The following is a 17806-nucleotide window of genomic DNA, read 5'->3' as shown; positions in this document are numbered from 1 at the left end:
AGTTTCCAAACTTTTTGTGGAAAACGGAAATGGAAAAACAAATGGCGCAAGGGGCTTTTCTTGTCCTACAGGCATCATATGTTTACAAAGATGTGTTTTTGATATTTCGCTAATTTACACAACTGTCACATCAGCATTAATGTACGCATATTGTTAGCCATTTCATGTGTCGGTTTATGATTGTAAGCGCACTCCTTTTTGTCGCGCAAACTGAAGATGCGACTTGTGCGCGTTCGCGCGCGCGCCTGCACATCAGATCAACACCTAAAGACAAGGACGAAGATTTTAGGAAAATCCAATGCAAAAAAGGTTTCTTATTTCATGTATTGTGTTTAAAAAGAGCTTAAAAGAAGAATAGCAAATGACACTGTGTGTTTGTCCTAGCAACGGGTATTGGCTCATCATCTGTGGCTCCTGCGGGCCCCTGGAGGGACACTGCTTTGAGGCAAAGAGCCACGCGACATGCTTCATCTCTGGTAAGATATCAATATTAGTCATTGCTGTTGTATTGCCTTAGTGTGAGATTTTAAACAAAAAACAAGTAACTTTCCAGAATATTTCCCATGATTCCAGTTGCTGACAACTGTGTGTTTACATTTAGGATGCAGTGAAGCCAGCATTTGGCCTCACCTTTCACAAGTGTGCTCAGGTATGTCACTGTACTTCACCATAGAGGCACACCGTACGACTGACTTTTGTCATACACGGACGCAGTCTGAGAGTCTGTGTACATTATTTGTGTTACAGGTGGAAACAGGAGGTAATTTTCCACAGGTGAAAGTGATGTTAGCGATCACCAACCCTGTAGAGGGAAATGACCTATCACAGCTGTGTATCCGTGACGCTGTCTCTGATGTCACACTCCTGCAGACCAATGGGAGTCTACAGGAGAGAGGATACCAGACCTTCACTACAGACTTACTGCCCGGTACACAAATACACAAGCGTGCATGTGCTTATCTGACATTCTCTCACCAAAATGTATTCATTATTTTGAATGTGTGTGTGTGTGTGTGTGTGTGTGTGTGTGTGTGTGTGTTTGTGTAGCTGGCTCTGAGTATGTGGTTCTGTACAGACTGAGTGTTAAAGGAAACAGAAACCGGGTTCTGATCCTTCCAGCATTTCTGACCTTCTCCAATGCAACTCAGGTACCTTCTAGTGCATTCTGGGAGATGTGCATGTTTGCATCCATTCGTTTGTGTTTGCTTTTTTCAAATTGAGTTACATAAATGTTTTGTGTGTTGTGTGTTTGTATATTCATTCTTTCATGATTTCATTTCAGAATGACATTTATCTGTTTGGACCTTTGGTGGCTAATTTCACTCTGAGGATAAATGCTACTCAACAGGTAAACACACACACACATACACACACACACACGCAGACACAAGGCTTATATATAACAGACTGTTGTGTTTGTGTTTAACAGGACAATGTTATTCTCTTTCTGAGTTTCATAATTTCGTTTCTTCTGACGGGTCTGCTGCTGGCAGTCATCGTTTGCGGTGTGAACGTCATCCTGAGGAGACGACTGCGCAAATCCAATCAATGCAGAGTCAGTTCACTACAGAGTAAAGTGTGTCCTGTATATGTGTACTAAAGGCGGGGTGCACGATTTTTGAGAAACGCTTTGGAAAAGGGAGTCGGGTCGAGTACCAAAACACACTTGTAGCCAATCAGCAGTTAGAGGCGTGTCTTCTACTAACTGACATCGTTGGCTGGGTTGCGTATGTATGGGGCGGGTCTATCAAAAGAAGGTCCAGATTCTATTAGGGTAGGGACGTGTTTGTTTAAGTGATTTCAAATGTCAGCATTGGCTTTCAGAGTTCGTGCACCCCGCCTTTAAATGGTTAAAGTTAACCAACAGTCAAACTGCTAGTGCAAATTCAGTCACAACAACAAGTTTGCTTAAAGGGCACCTATTATGCAAAATCCACTTTTACAAGGTGTTTGGACATAAATGTGTGTTATAACAAATGATCTGTGAGATATTTTGAGCTGAAACTTCACAGACACATTATGGGCACACCTGAGCGTTATATTACATCTTGTAATAATGGGCATAAAAGGTGCTCTTTAACTTCACGTGACTAAAAAATAAAATGTGAAAATGTTCTGGAGTATGAATTTGACCTATGGTCGTTCATTGTTCAATCCATTGCAGTAACAGAAATAATTCCCCTCACATATGATGTAGGTTTTTACGTTCAGTTGTTTCTTACTTTCTAAAAGAGGAGCTTAAATGAAGAGGCGGGGCCATACGAGGAGATATGTGACATCACTGAGTCAGCCAATCAGGAAGCAGCCTTTGAGGATAAGTTTGTGGATATTCTGATGTTGGAGGACCCACAAAACATGATTTATGCGATTGACAGGTATGTGTCGCTGGTCCATAAAGTCCCTATCACCAGAGAACAGCATTCACTCATGTCTGTTTGGCTGTCTCTCTCTCTCTCTCTCTCTCTCTCTCTTTTCCTCAGTTTGAACATTTCAACTCGCCTGCGTTGTATGATCGGGCTGGAACACTTAAGGGTGCAGCTTTATGAAGGTTTGTTGGTTGTGCTGCTGCGTGGTGTTCGGGCAGCGGGGCTTCTTAGTGTCCAGGCGGAGCGTCGTGTTTTAGGAGTTGTGCACGGGCAGATTGTAGGCATGGAGGGAAAAGTGCAGGAGGAACACGTTGCTCGTATGGAGGCGCTTGCTGCTCAGTGTAATCTGGAGACACAAAAGGAAATGGAATCTCAACAACACACGCACGCATCAGAAAGATCACACGCAGAACGACTGTTTCAACAAATACAGCAACAGGTAACGCATTTGTGAAAGAACCGTGCCGAGCAGGCCGCGAGGACAGGGTTGTAATTGTCTGTTGTGTCATGCCAGGACACAGCGGACGTCCGCGCCCTGTTGGAGAAGCTTCATCAGGAAGAGCAGCGCTGTCTGCAGAAGCGACTGCTGACCAAGCACGAACATGCGTCTGCGCACGCGCAGAGACAGCAGGCGCTGGGGCGTAGATTTGAACTGCACAAGATATTCGGCGAGGAGCTGCAGGAGGCGACAATAACAGGAGAGCTGCAGGAAACCACGGCTAACAAACTCCTGCTGCAGTACTACAGCTGTCAGGTGATTACCCAACATGCAGCATTGTTGTTTTAAAAGTCTTACAGTAGTGTACATGTGTTATGTAAATGTGTTTTGTGACTCCAGGACAGTCTGGAGGAGGGGTTTGATGTCCTTCTAGCCAATCAGAGAATGTTGCTGGCAGAGCGCCACGCACAGCGTTATTTAATCGTGCGAAGTTTCCAGCATCTTCAAGCTGTGATGAATGACGCCTTCAACAGCATCAAAGACCGCAGAGCCGTATTAGATAGGTAGACCTTACAGTATATACTAGATACTATTAAATACTGTATGCCAAAATATATAATACTTTATTATACATGCAATACTACGTACTGTACATACTGTTTTATATTAGTTTGTGTACCGTTAACTCTTTCACCGCCAGCGTTTTTAAAAAAAGTTGCCAGCCAGCGCCAGTGTTTTTCATGATTTTCACCAAAGTTTAATGCCTTCCAGAAAATGTTCTTCTTCAAATATATAAACATACAATATACCAAATGAAAGAACGGACCCTCTGCTTTCAAAAAAAAAAAAAAACGTTTCATCCTATCTTCAGTGGTTCTTTTGTAATCAGCTTTTGAATATGGGTAGGTTTCTGCAAAAACACCACATTTTGAGCAAAAAGCAGAGATAATTCCATTTTTGTGACGGACTTTTCATAGAGATCCCATTCAGAGCGATCTTTAAAACAGACACGGACATGCAGCCGCTTGCCATAGGGCAATACTTCCGGGTTTAAAAAGTTGCGGAAAAGACGGAAAATCACGTCATTGGCGGGGAAGCGTTTTCTCTTAATTGACGAGATATCTCGTCAATGGAGGTGAAAGAGTTAATCCTCATCACTTGTCTCTCTTACTTTGTGTGTGTGTGTGTAGGGAGTTTTCTGATGTTCATCTGGAGGTTTCACGTGTAAAACAGGAACTAGAAAACAGAGTGGGTCGCGAGTGCAGAGCCATCCGCTGTGACATCATCAAGCGGAGACGGCAGGTCCTGTCAGAGATGGTGTGTGTGTGTTTGTTTGTAATTGCTGAGCTATGTTAAGTGTGCTAGATGAGATTTTAATGTTTCTCAATCTGTCAAGTTGTGTGGACACAAGCGTCAGCTGCAGGCATTGTATGGAGACTCTGACATCACAGTGAATCAGTACCTGCAAAACTGGACCAAACTGCTGCTGAATCAAAGCACTGAACTATCAGATCTCATTAACCACCTGGACAAACAGACTGCAGACAGTATACTCAAGGTACACACACATTTGTTTGACCATATTATGCTTTGTTTATACGATCCGCGATCCTCCGCTGATCAAGCACGGCTCAACAAACTGTCAGGACATTTATAGACGCGCTCGCTGTTGCACTATTCTTTGAAGAAGTCTATTCATAGAAGTCGTTCGCTGGAACAACCCTGGTGCTTGTAACATCAAAGCATGAAATATAAATTTGAGAACATGAATTTTAACCTGATCATGTGATCCATCAAAAGCAGTTTATATTTGTTCCTCTCTCTCTGTGAGCAGTTGACTCTTCGTTTTCTGCAAGATTCATCTGCGCAGCTGCAACCGGCTGCTGCACGCTTCTTCCCACAGGCAGACGTTCTTCAAGAGAATCTGCAGAGTTTGAGTGAAGCTGATGCCTGCAGACTTCAGTCCACTCGCAGCTGCATTCAGCGCATCCAACTGCAGGAGCTGCAGGAGCAGAGAAACATCAGAGATGCCTTCAGAGAATACTGCAGGTACGATTACATCACCCAATGCAAATTTTACCTTGTATGTAATAATTTACTTGCAAGCTTTTTGTGTGAAAACATAAGGGCAGCTTACACGATATACTGCATACAAATTTCCTGTATTTTTTGGTTGTGTTAAAAAAGAGACATACATTTACACAAACAATAAAGAAATCATTTTACTACACGTGTCATTTATTACATACTAACTATCTTTGTGTCAGTTGGGTGTCTGCGTCTCAGCGGTCTCTCTCCCATGAGCACTGGCTGATTTTTCAGCTGAAGTGTGTGAAGGCTGCATGCTGTCTGGATCATTGTCTCGTGGTGCCACAAGCTGAACCTGCTGTGACCCTCGCTGCACCTGCTGTGACATCAGCTGCCTCAGAAATGCAGGTGAGTGTTATATGAGACTGAGTAATGAGCAGTGCTTCAGTCATGTTGATGTTTGTCTCTCGTTCACCTGCAGACGAGGTCTCAGTGCAGCTCAGAGCTTATTGAACTGAAGCGTCTGCAGAAGCTGATGGAGGAGAGAATGACGCTGCTGCAGCACACAGAGACTCTGGACGAAACACTGCAGAAGGTGAGATCATATTCGGCCATCACAGTCTCATTGTTTGTGCTGGCTGGTATGGCGGTATATTTCGTTACCGTGAAATAAAATGTCAGAAGTAACAGATTTTTCTATTCTGTGTATTCCTTTTGAAGTTCCTTTAAACATGTATTTAATAAGCGCCAGTGAATCCATCGCGGGTCTCTCTTGGGCTCTCAATCGAACCGTGCGCAAGGAGCTGTGCCACCAAATAAAAAGCACTTCCCTCACGTAATGCTGTTAATTGTTGCACCTGTCATATTTATAATCTCCATATCTAAAGATCTCACATACAGGTCATTTTCCTGTCTGGTTTGTTCATATTCATATTTTTTCGTTTTCGAATATTTTTAATGTACAGTATGCATAAATATAAAATACAGTGCATACTATATCTTATAAGCCTACAAAATAAATAACTTATTTAAAAAAAGATTCAGATTTAGGGGCGGGTACCATCCCCTTCTGACATCACAAGGGGAACCAAATTTCAATTACCTATTTTTTCACATGCTTGCCGAGAATGGTTTACCAAAACTTAGTTACTGGGTTGATCTTTTTCACATGTTTACGTTGATAAAAGCACTGGGGACCCAATTATAGCACTTAAACATGGAAAAAGTCAGATCTTCATGATATGTCCCCTTTAATATCGGCATCGGCCATAAATAAAAACCCTTATCTTTTGACCACTAGTTTTTTGTCTTAATCTCTCTCTTGTTCCTGTCATCTGTAAAGAATATTTTCTTAAAGTTAAAAGAGTTTAAGATCTTATATTTATATTTTACTGTCACGTCCTCAGTAGACCATCACAACCGATTAAAACACTGTATTTTAGGAGTGGGATGAATCATGTGTGTATCAGAAGCAGCAGCTGCATGTGTGTCAGGAGCGTGTGACTGCATTTGTGGCTGCGCTGCAGTGGGAACATGCAGAGAAACTGGCTAAGGTCACAGAGACGCACACAGCCCTGGTCAAACTACATACAATCATCATGCAAGAGCTGGACCACTCCACTGAGATCACACGCACCATACAAACACACTGCCTGGTGAGTACACACACACACACCTAAAAATGTAATGGTTGCATCAAGGTGCCATAAAAGCTTTAATGTATATTGATGTATACAGACTGTTTCTCTATCTCAAGGCTTTAGAGGAGGCGGAGCTTCATCTTCAAACAGAGGAGATTGCATGGGAGAAGTCTTTGGAGGGACGGGGCTCCGATGATGATGATGATGAAGAGTATGCATTTGCAGTAGACAGTGACAGTAGAATGGTCGATCTCCTAAACGAGGTGCTCTACAAGCGGCAGCTCCTCACACAGCGATTGACTGACAGGTGATGACACAAACAAGATTAAATACACAGCTGTTGTTTACTATATTGTTCTCATACACAAATGTGTTAGAAGCAGAACTGACCTTTATGATGATGTCAGATGTTTGAGCTCTTCAGATTCTCAATCAGATTTCTGGTTTAAAGATGTGTAAAGATGCACATGTAGTGTCACATATGATTGACAGGTGTGTAGGCAGTCCTTAGTTGTTGTCATGCATCAAAGCGCATCTGCGAATCTACTAATGGGCTGTTTGTCTGTGTGTGTCAGGGTGTTGAGGAAAAATCAGACTGTAGAGTATCAGAGAGATCAAATCCAGCTGAAGAGACTTAACACATACTGCCAACAGGTCAGCTCACTTTCTCGCTCCTTGCTCTCTCTCTCTCTCTCTCTCTCTCTCTCTCTCTCTCTCTCTCTCTCTCTCTCTCTCTCTCTCGCTAGATGAGATTTAAGATTTCTCTGTCTTTGTCTCTTTGTGTGTGTGTGTGTGTGTGTGTGTGTGTGTGTGTGTGCATTAGGATCTGGATTTGACAGCAGTGTTGGTCAGTCAGGCTCTGATTACTGTTCCTGATCTCCATGAGGTCATGTGTCTCCTGCTGCCTACAGTACCTGAAGGAGAACTACTTTCACTAATAGATGCATTGGAACCCAAAGCAGGGTAAATCACAAACACACACATGTACACGAGTTACATGAATGTATGTGACGTGTTGTGTGCTTTTAGGGGCGATTCAGGAGCCTGCACTTCTCTGGCAGACAGACTGAGACTTGATGTGCTGAGCAGAAATTTGTCTCACCCTTCTCATCACAGAGACAGAGAGAGAGACAGGTCAGTTCACTTTATAAGTTTTGCCAATTACATCTTTAATATTTAAAATTAACTTAAAGTCATGTATTAATTATCATTTTGACAAATGTTACAATGCAGTGGTGTGTTACAAACACTGGGGAAAGTTTTGTTTTGTTCTGGATATTTAAAAAATTCTGTAAAGCTCAAACACTGACATTTATTCTTGGGGAGAAATTTAACATTATTTGGGGTTCCTCTACAGCACATTTGCATGTTTACCAAAATGTAAAATGAATAAAGCTCTGTGTTTGTGTTCCTCAGGTTCTTAAAGAAGCGTCAGAAGCTTTGTATCAAGCTTTTCTCTGCTGCTGGTTGCTCTCAAGAGGTTTCTGAGGTCCAGAAAAGACACAAAAAGGTCCAGGAGTTTCCTCAGACTCCATCTTTAACCCTGTGGTCCGAACTGCAGGAGCCAGCTGTGATGATGGATGCAAATCAGGGGGTGTGGCTAAACCAAAGTCCACCCCATGAGGATGGTCAAGTCTCCACAGAGCGACTGTTTGTTTTTCGTTGCACTCCACCTGCGTGTCACGAGGACACGCCAATGTCTCGCACAAGCAGAAAGAAACGAAACTATTTAAACTTTAGGAAGAACAGCGTCGCTCCACAACAACAAACATGATGCCTTCACCACAAAGGATTATGAGAAATTCATTATTATGAACATATCTCTTGAAGCATTTCCACAGTTTAATTGTGTAAATGGAGGTCCAAATTACTGTTATTTGCATGGGTTTAAGTACAAAGCCAAAATCAGTGAAGAGTAATCATTGTACCCCAGATGCACAAACGATTGCGATCAGTACCTGTATATGACAAATGGCAAATACACTGTAGGGACTAACTAGTAATATATAAAAAAGATTTAAATATCATCTATGGCAGGGGTGGGCAGTCCTGGCCCTGGAGGGCCAAAGTCCTGCAAACTTTAGCTCCAACCCTAATCAAACACACCTAAAAATCACACCCAGTTTTATGACATTTTATAAAAAACATTAATTTATGCTGAATTCTGTGTAATTAAACCTGTAAATAAAGGCTACTAACGAGCAGCACTATATTGTATAATTTAATGTTTTTTTATTCAAGTTCTAAGTTTGAAATTGTTTTGTCATGAATTTTCTTTAGGGGTCTGCAAAAGGACGGTGCATACAGAAGATGTGCATGTCTAAAAGTTTAAAAACAAGTGGTATAATAAAAACTCAATACATTACAGTTTTTTGAATTGATAAAATGCTAAACCGCATTCTCTGAACTAAATTCCCAGTGGCCTAAACCCATTTGTCAAATAATTTACTCTTTTAGCAAAACCTTAAAGCTCCCATAACACACACTGCTACTGCTCATCTCATGTTATTCTTGAGTACCTGTAGAGTAGTATTACATCCTTCATATCTCCGAATAGTCTTTAGTTTTATCAGATTAATAAAAGACAGATCAGCTCTAGCAATTGTTTCCGGAAAGCATAAAATCCCAGAGGCGTCCAGCAGGAGAAGCGAGTCATGAGCAAGCAACACACACAAAACCTTATCCTACTATCTCTGGATAACTTATGATTCACCAGATGTTTATGTTGCTTACATTAAATGCACTTGCGCGCCCATTGCCAACATAACACAGACATTTGATGCAGTTTTACTTACCGCCTGCGACTCGTGACCCGGTTGGGTCTGCCCCATTTTAACGAAATACAGTGTTAAACAAACACACAAAACTCTGCTGCTACCCCAGATAAACAAACTATAGACGGTTTTATCGGAAGCACATGTGTTGTCGCCGTTATGCGTCTGGGCGGAACTTAAAGGCATAGTTCACCCAAAAATGAAAATGTTGTCATCATTTACTCACTCTCATGTTGTTACAAACCCGTATAAATTTCTTTGTTCTGATGAACATGATGGAAGATATTTTGAGAAATGTTTGTAACCAAACTATTTGTGGACCCCATTAACTTCCATAGTATTCTTCTTCCTACTATGGAAGTGAATTAGGTCCATGAACGGTTTGGTTACAAACATTTCTCAAAATATCTTCCTGTTCATCAGAACAAATAAATTTATACGGGTTTGTAACAACATGAGAGTGAGTAAATGATGACAACATTTTCATTTTGGGTAAACTATCCCTTTAACTTCTGGTCTCTGTTTGTTTAATTGTCTGACTAAACTGAACTCGTCTAAAACAATAACAAATACCTTTACCTTATATGGTTTACATTTTATACAGTAAAATTAGCCCAGTGTAGTTTTTGATACGGTGTAATCGGTAATCTACTTGTTGTTTATTTTGTTTATAACAGAAACAAACTAATCTAAAAGGGCTCTGTTGTTATTTATTCTTTGCAAAGTGTACTGGAAGTTTGTTTGTTTCACAAAAGTCATTTGTTTGTGTTGTTACTGCTGAAACAGTCTATATCCATTGCTTCCATAATGCTGGCTCATTTGGAAAGCTGAATAAGGCTTTCTTACTTACATCCAAAAACACACATTTTCTTTCATGCCATTGGGAAGTGTCCATAAAAGGAACAAGGGGTCACTGATACATAATGTGTACCCATGTTCGAAAAAACCTTTGAAACTTGCAGGTCACACTGTCTGCTTTTTGACACTTTGCATTTGTTTAGCATAAGGATTACAACTCTTTAACTGTGTTAAGTCAGAATGCATGAAATAGCACTAAAGACCCCCCATTTAAGCAAGTTTAGGTAGTTAGACACTAATTGCAAAACTCATGCGGCAAAGGTTAAACACGATTTTCAGGCAGAGGAGGAAGAGTATAAGGAAGAGCAGGACCCCAGAGGAAAACAACTGGTCTGTGGTGTGATGCTGTTGTGTTGTCAAGAGGGTTTATCCTCTGTTTACTAGCACGGGACAAAGTTTCCTGTGATGTGGAAGTTTGCAGTTGGACTGTTAAATGTTCACCATACAAAGAAATTAATTTATATAGCTGCATATAAAGAAAGACTATTAAAACTCAATAATAATTGTACTTAAACTACAAGTATACTACACTGTGTTCACAGAACTAACTTGTGATTACTACAGATTTTTGTGTAATATAAAGTGTGTTGTTATTCATAATAAATATGTATTTTTGTGCAGACATCCTGAATGTTGAGTTTTTGTTGTAGTGTCTAATAAATGCTGTTACTTTGGTTTTGTTTGAGGTTACGAGAGAGTTGCGCAATCGTTTAAAAAATGTGTTTTAGCAATTATAAAAAATAACTCGCCCTCCACCCAACAAAAACACGAGCATCTGTGCGTAGCCGTGACGTGGGCTGCATCGCTCTCTCTTTTCTTTGTGTAACCGAGTTTCCTCTCGACATTATTGATGTTATTTACAGCAGATATCTTTTAAACACACGACAGCAGATATGAGACTCGTTTCTTTCGCCTTTATTTGTCTCAGTTTGGTTTGGGTCACGAGCTGCGCGCCTCCGACTTGTTACTCGCGCGTTCTAGGGCTCAGCAAAGAGATCACAGAGATTTTGGAAAAGGTTCATAAATCTGATCGCACAGTAAGTGACCGTGTTTGTTTTTATGTTGTTGGACAGTTTGTGGTCGTGTGTAACTTTTTCCTTTAATCCTCACAGAAAACATGCGCTGAAATTTTGCCAAAGATGATTCTAGACGTGCACGTAAGTGTATTTTTGTGAATGATGACATCACGTATCATGTTTGTTTGTATTGTGTTTAAAATGTACTTATAGTTGATGTGCACCTTCAAATGAATATAACTCTGGCGTTTTTTGGTCTAGAAGCCTACTTTTGGACTTGTTTTAAAGAAGATACTTTATAATTTTTCACTGTCTGAAGGTGATAATAAAAAAACCGTTTACATTTATTTTTATAAATACAAATAATGCAATAACTATAAATAAAATTATAAAAATGTAAATGTTTTACGACACAAATGATGTAAAAATGAAGCCATAAGTCTCAAATAGCTGCCCTACTCAGCATAAGCTGGTAGCTGGTTTAAGGTGGTAGTAGCTGGTTTAAGATGGTCCTCCCAGCCTGGCAAAGCTGCTCCAGCTAGACCAGCTTAAAAAGTGACCAAAACACAGCTAGACCAGCTTGTTACACAAGCAATACCAGCTAAATTCAAGTTGGGAGACCAGCTGCAACCAGCCTGCCATCTTATGCTGGTTTTAGCTGGATTTTTAGTAGGGTAATCCAAATCCCAAGTTACATTTACAAGAAATTAGGTTTTTGTCACTTTTGTGTTTTTTCCCAACAAAAGCCACTAGGTGTGATTGGTTTGCTGCATACTCTTAAACAAAAATACTGTCATTGGATTATTATTTATGCTAAAAGGTTTTGAAATATGAAAACTACATTCTTAGAGCTTTCCAATGATATATAGTTTGTCAACATCTTAGTGTGTTATAAATATATAATAATTAATATGCATTCCTATTGTGTGCATGTACCAAAAAACTGTCACTACCTAATTTCTATCATCAGATGACCTTGAAATATGAAAACTACATTCTGAGAGCTTTCCAGTGATATATAGTTTGTCAAGATTTTTTATGTTTAGAATAGGGGTTTAGTGTAATAAATATATAAAAACAAATTGGGCCGACCGTTTGGCCCGTGACTTTCACTACATAATTTTGTTCCCAAAACGGTGCTGAAATATGAAAACCACACTCTTAGAGCTTTCCAACGATATATACACGGTTTCATCGGACGCACTTGCGGTGACGCGATACGCATCTGGTCCGAACTTTAATTCTGGTTTCAGTTTTTTTAATGGTCTGACTAGTTGCTAAACTGAACTCTTAAACAAATACCTCGTCGAAAATAACAAATGTTTTGGTTTCCTAGGTAATCTACGTGTTGTTTATAGCTTGCTATATAAATAAACTATGTTTAAAGTACTTTGTTGTTATTTATTCTTAACAGAGTTTTCCGGAAGTTACATGTGGACCACGAAAGCCGCTTGTTTATGTTGTTACTGCTGAAACCGTCTATAGTTTTGTTACGATTTTTAGGTTTAAAATAGGGTATTGGTGTTATGAAGAATTAAAAAAAATTAAATTTTAGAAAATGACTCTCACTATGTCAATTATTTTCCAAAATGATGATGAAAAATGAAAACTACTCTCTGAGAGCTTTCCAATGATATATATAGTTTGTCATGTTAAGAAGTAAATGTAGGCCTCCTGTTGGCAAGAAAGTGACATTTAGCAGGATTATCAATATTTTAAGGCACACTATAATCATAATTTAATCATTTATTTTATAAAACACTGCTGAAATATGTTTTCTAAAGGCTTAGACCTTTCCAATGATATCGTTTTTTATGACTCGATTAAAATATTGAAGCAAACCAAGGTGTCCCGTATACGGGACGGGCGACAGTTAAGGTTAAATATTCACTAACACTGAAAATCTGCATTCCTGGGCCAATCAAATGGTCGGATGTGTTCCAGAACTCCTGCATCACGACAAAACTGCGTGACTTTCTGTATGTGGCTGAGAATTTACCCATGGAATGCGGAGAGAGGCCGCGTATACGATATCTGAAGCGGAGGGTTCAAGCGCTCATTGCCATCATAGGTCGTGTGTGTTATCGGGTATGTGAAGCTGTCACCAGTGTCTATCAACATATGAGTTTTTCTTTGGTCTGTTGTTTGTTACTGTGGTGTTGTTTCTGTGCAGGATCTGGTGTATTTTACGGATGACTGTCAAGGTCTGGAGACAGGGTACAGCAACCCTCGAAACACAGAATATCGACTGCAACTCTTGGAAGATGACAACTGAGAGGCAAACAGTTTGTGTACACGTGTGCGTACGTGTGTTTTAAAGGGGATATATCATGAAAATCTGACTTTTTTTTCATTTTTAAGTGCTATAATTGGGTCCCCAGTGCTTCTATCAACCTTGAAAATGTGTAAAGAAAAACAAGTCAGTAACTTAGTCTTGGTAAACCATTTTCTGCAAGCATGTGAAAAAATAGGTAATTGAAATTTGGCTCCCCTTGTGATGTCAGAAGAGGATCTCATTATAATAATACTACCCCTTAATTGTCACTACCCAACCACGGCACTGCCATTTAGTGCAGAGAAAAAGAGAGAGAGAAAAAAATAATTGACAACACAATTGAGTATCAATTTCAACAAACCACCATTATGACGATCAGTGTTTGCATTTCATCAACTCATTTGCATTTAAATGGACACACCCAAATACGGCACATTTTTGCTCACACATACAAAGTGGCAATTTTTAAATGCTTTAATAAATGATCTATATGGTATTTTGAGCTAAAACTTCACATACGTACTCTGGGGACACTAAAGATTTATTTAAAATCTTTAAAAATTGTGAAATGTCCCCTTTAATAGTTTAGGCTGGCATTGAATTGGCCAGCTTTGCCTCTGGAGCTTGCCTTTTTCCTCAGTAATTTTAATAATAAAGCACTGAGCTTTTTGACTACAACATTTATATGAGATATTATATGATTCAGCTACACCTTCATGAGATGCATTTTTAGGGCTGCATGAAGCATTGCTTGGTTGGATAAAATTATAAAAGCATGATTTTTCATTATTTTTGTTTTTATTATTTTTATATTTTTATCTTGGTCTTGTGATGGAGAGACTTGTTTTTAAAAAAAACAAGACGCAATTTTCTATGTGTCCTTATTCTTATAAAACAAATAAACTGTATGTTTATAAATATGAGTTGTATAATTTGGCAGTGATGTTTGAACAAGTAATCTGTACGATTAATATGAAGCACATAATACTCAATATTTATTTACTCTTTATTTAAGAGAAAGAGCCAATAAAATGTTTTATTAAAAGTTTTGTTAACATGTTAAACCAAACCATTGAGGTGGCTCAATATGATTTAGATCCAACTTTATTTTCAGACTCAAAGTCCATTAGCAAAACTTTTCAAAAAGACAATACATAACAGCACAGAAGTAGCATAATGCACTTAAAAAGCCAGTTATACCGATGTTTTCTCATAAGTAACTGATAATAGTGAAACATCCAACCAACAAACAAATGTTTACATCAAATTTGAAACTATGGGTTCTCTTATTAACTTAACCCAGAGAGGAGCAGTATAAAAAGATGTACAATAAGCCCTTAAAAGGTTTATCTTTACCTAGTCTCAGCCTCAGACGTCACGCCCACAAACTGTTGGTCAGGTAAAGATTAGTCTCGCGTAGCCAGACCTTCAATACTTCAGTATTGAAGGTCTGGCTACGCGAGACTAATCTTTACCTGACCGAACACATAGAAAATGGTCTCATTCCTATTAATGTCTCATCAGATAAATGTTATCCTCATCTTTACTTTTAATTTTTTACACTTGATGGATATTGACCCTTAACAAGTCAGCTCAACTGTACAAAAAATAAATAACGTTTAGGATCAATAAGAAAAAAAAAACATACATTGTTGTTATGACCTGAACGAACTAAGTGAAAAAAAGGAAAAAACAGTTGTGACCTACAAAGGGTTAAAATTATAGCGGTGTGATATAAACATTTATTATCATTTATTTTAATCTGCAAGAATTATATGCAAACGTTTAATTATATTGTCGTGCATATTTCACCAGTGAGGACATTTTTGTGTGCTCCCTGTTTGTTGAAAGTTATGATTTGGTGCTTAGTCACGTGTCATTCACGGCTCAGGTGATTGGCTCAGAAGAGTTTCCAGAAATGGTTCGCTTCCTGAAATTCCCCATTGTGTGAGATGGGTCTGTCTGCGGACCGCAAGAGAGGGGCGTGCCGTTAAGGGGCGTAACTTTTAGCAGGGGGCGTAACTTTAAGTTGTCCAAGTTACACAGAACCACGCGAGACGTCAGGACGAGATGTTGTCATTCTGTCTTCTCTTCTGCTCGCATAGAGATACGGCGGCTAAAGGCGTTATTAAAGTTGCTCATCCAAGCGCCTTCATGTTTGTTCGTACCAATTTTAATGGACAGGAAGCCGACTGACGAACATCCTTTTCCCGAGAAATGGTTCGGCTACGACACATGTTTAGAAGTCACGCCAGGGGCTGAATTAAGGTCGACCGTTTCAGGTAAGCTCGCTAACGTTAGCTATGTGTTGTTAGCCTAATGATAGATTTGTGAAGTCCGTTCTATGATTACACTTATGATCAGTAACGAGTAGTTAACAAAATGCAACAAATCTTGCATGAGTTTCATTGCTCACCTATATATTTTCCTGTTTACGATAGTAACGTTAGATATTAATACACTAGAATCTTACAGTTATTCCTGTAAGTCGTCGACATTTCAAATGACAGTTAATTAATTAATGACCTATTAAACGTCATAATAACACTGGAGTTAAAGGATGTGTGTACTACTGTCTCGTTTTTAATGTATCTCTCTCAAACCCTATTCTGTTTAAGTATGGGTGCCATTGTATATTCTCATAATGTAAGCTTATTTTAAGTACAAATGTAAAATATGTTTGTTTATGGTTATTATTTTCACAGCTGCATTGATGTGAAGTGATGCAGTGGACAACTTGTGAGGGTGATACCATCCACATGCACCTTAACTGTGATGCAGAAATACAATAGGATGATCCATCTGTCTACACTTCAAAATCACAACTCAACCTTAAACAACCCATATCTGTTATGGTAAAACAATGTGGCGGTTTTCCAGACAGGGCTTATACTGTTCCCGGGCTAAAATGCATGTTTGAGCTACTGTAATTAAGAAAACACCTTGTACTGACACATCTCAACATATATATCAGTGCCATTGTTTTGTTTCAAGATGCACACCAGTCTTGTTTTTGTAAGGTTTGTTTGTAAAAACTAAAATTTCCTAATATAAGTGCCCAGTCCTGGTTTAATCTAAACCATTGGTGACCAAACCTGTGTCTTGAGATCTACTGTCCTGCAGAGTTCAGCTCCAACCCCAATCAAACACACCTGAACCTGCCAATCAAGCATTTCCGGGCAACCTTAAAATTATAGTCAGGTGTGTTTGTTAAAGCTGGGTTAGAACTAAAATATGCAGGAGGGTAGATCTCCAGGAACAGGGTGGGTCACCCCTGATCTAAACAAAGGGTTTCCAAACTGTGTCCTGCAAAGTTTAGCTCTAACCCTAATCAAACACACCTGAAGCAGCCAATTAATGTCCTACTAAGCATACTAGAAACTTACTGGCAGGTGCTCTGATGCAAGTTAGAGCTAAACTCTGCAGGACACCGGCCCTCCAGGACTGAGTTCGGGCACCCCTGACTAAGCCCTGTCTGGGAAACTGCACCAATGTGTTAAGCTGGCACCATTGGACATTACTGCTGCTGAGAAACAACCACATTTCTCAGCTCTACACAGGGTTGACATTGGATGCATTATTATTATAAAATGCATTAATGTGCACTTTACCAATACTGTACATACATCAACAGCTTCCAGCTATACAACTGGGATCAGCTCCTGATGCCTCTCATAATGCTGTGTTATAATTTATTGCAGGGTGATCTTGCTAAAAGGATATTTTTATAAACCTTTACAATGTCACCAGATGTTACCTGTTGTGAATAATTATTTTATAAACCTTTACAATCTCACTAGTTGTTACATGTTGTGGATAGTTATTTTTATAAACCTTTACAATGTCACCAGATGTTACCTGTTGTGAATAGTTATTTTTATACACCTTTACAATGTTACCTGTTGTGAATGGTTATTTTATACACCTTTACAATGTTACCTGTTGTGAATAGTTATTTTTATAAACCTTCACAATATCACCAGATGTTATCTGTTAGCCATTTCTTATAAAACCACGTGAGCTCTGTAGATTCCTCTTAAAACTTAAAAAGAATTAAGTTTGCAAATGAATTTCATCTTGGTTTAATACATATTAAACTGTCTGAGGTGCACATTTACTTAAAAAAAAGACAAAATCACCCTCACTGTGTAACAGTTCACGATTTAAATATTGGTATGCTTCGGTACTTTAATAATTTTAGGATGGTAAATATGTCCATATATGCCGTATATGGCCATATTGTCTACCCACGTTAACAATGACGATGAATGAGACAATATAAGACCATCCGAGCGTCTTATGAAGCTTCCTCCGTGCCCTCAATTTAAAACATTTACGGCAGTAACGTTATTTGTCATTACGTTAAAGTTGAAAGAGAGCTATAAACAATCGCTATTACTAGCTATCGGA

The 17806-nt window shown here is 39.2% G+C and overlaps 2 protein-coding genes and 1 long non-coding RNA gene across 3 annotated transcripts; all 3 read left to right on the top strand.

Moving 5' to 3' along the window:
* Positions 1-18: 18 nt before the first annotated feature.
* LOC135760503 (limbin) lies at positions 19-9450 on the top strand. The gene is made up of 22 exons (XM_065274511.2): positions 19-309; positions 385-476; positions 602-649; positions 748-928; positions 1048-1148; positions 1283-1348; positions 1430-1555; positions 2233-2375; positions 2481-2805; positions 2881-3120; positions 3205-3368; positions 3996-4122; positions 4202-4363; positions 4640-4854; positions 5073-5241; positions 5315-5428; positions 6276-6488; positions 6590-6780; positions 7049-7127; positions 7297-7436; positions 7503-7607; positions 7890-9450. Exons 1-22 carry the CDS (start codon positions 165-167, stop codon positions 8245-8247), a joined length of 3504 nt encoding a protein of 1167 aa, XP_065130583.2. The 5' UTR covers positions 19-164; the 3' UTR covers positions 8248-9450.
* A 1405-nt stretch (positions 9451-10855) lies between these two features.
* cytl1 (cytokine like 1) lies at positions 10856-14319 on the top strand. The gene is made up of 4 exons (XM_065274497.2): positions 10856-11142; positions 11218-11262; positions 13066-13209; positions 13295-14319. The coding sequence occupies exons 1-4, from the start codon at positions 10999-11001 to the stop codon at positions 13394-13396; spliced, it is 435 nt and encodes a 144-aa protein (XP_065130569.2). The 5' UTR covers positions 10856-10998; the 3' UTR covers positions 13397-14319.
* Positions 14320-14890: 571 nt separating this feature from the next.
* Positions 14891-17380, top strand: LOC135744291 (uncharacterized). Its single transcript, XR_010530709.2, has 2 exons — positions 14891-15678; positions 16102-17380. It is a non-coding gene; the product is annotated as an uncharacterized lncRNA (long non-coding RNA).
* The last annotated feature ends 426 nt before the right edge of the window (positions 17381-17806 follow it).

This window comes from Paramisgurnus dabryanus, chromosome 16, assembly GCF_030506205.2.
Source record: "Paramisgurnus dabryanus chromosome 16, PD_genome_1.1, whole genome shotgun sequence".
Classification (NCBI taxonomy): domain Eukaryota; kingdom Metazoa; phylum Chordata; class Actinopteri; order Cypriniformes; family Cobitidae; genus Paramisgurnus; species Paramisgurnus dabryanus.
The sequence above is the reverse complement of the archived record's forward strand: the minus strand, read 5'-3'. Positions and strand labels throughout refer to the sequence as shown.

Excerpts from the sequence above, each read along its gene's own strand:
- LOC135760503 (XM_065274511.2), top strand. The coding sequence starts at position 165 with ATGTGTCGGTTTATGATTGTAAGCGCACTCCTTTTTGTCGCGCAAACT. Across the intron at positions 4,123-4,201 it reads GGCAGGTCCTGTCAGAGATG|TTGTGTGGACACAAGCGTCA; the intron begins GTGTGTGTGTGT and ends CAATCTGTCAAG. Across the intron at positions 7,437-7,502 it reads GCATTGGAACCCAAAGCAGG|GGGCGATTCAGGAGCCTGCA; the intron begins GTAAATCACAAA and ends GTGTGCTTTTAG.
- cytl1 (XM_065274497.2), top strand. The coding sequence starts at position 10,999 with ATGAGACTCGTTTCTTTCGCCTTTATTTGTCTCAGTTTGGTTTGGGTC. Across the intron at positions 11,263-13,065 it reads AGATGATTCTAGACGTGCAC|AACTCCTGCATCACGACAAA; the intron begins GTAAGTGTATTT and ends GATGTGTTCCAG. Across the intron at positions 13,210-13,294 it reads TAGGTCGTGTGTGTTATCGG|GATCTGGTGTATTTTACGGA; the intron begins GTATGTGAAGCT and ends GTTTCTGTGCAG.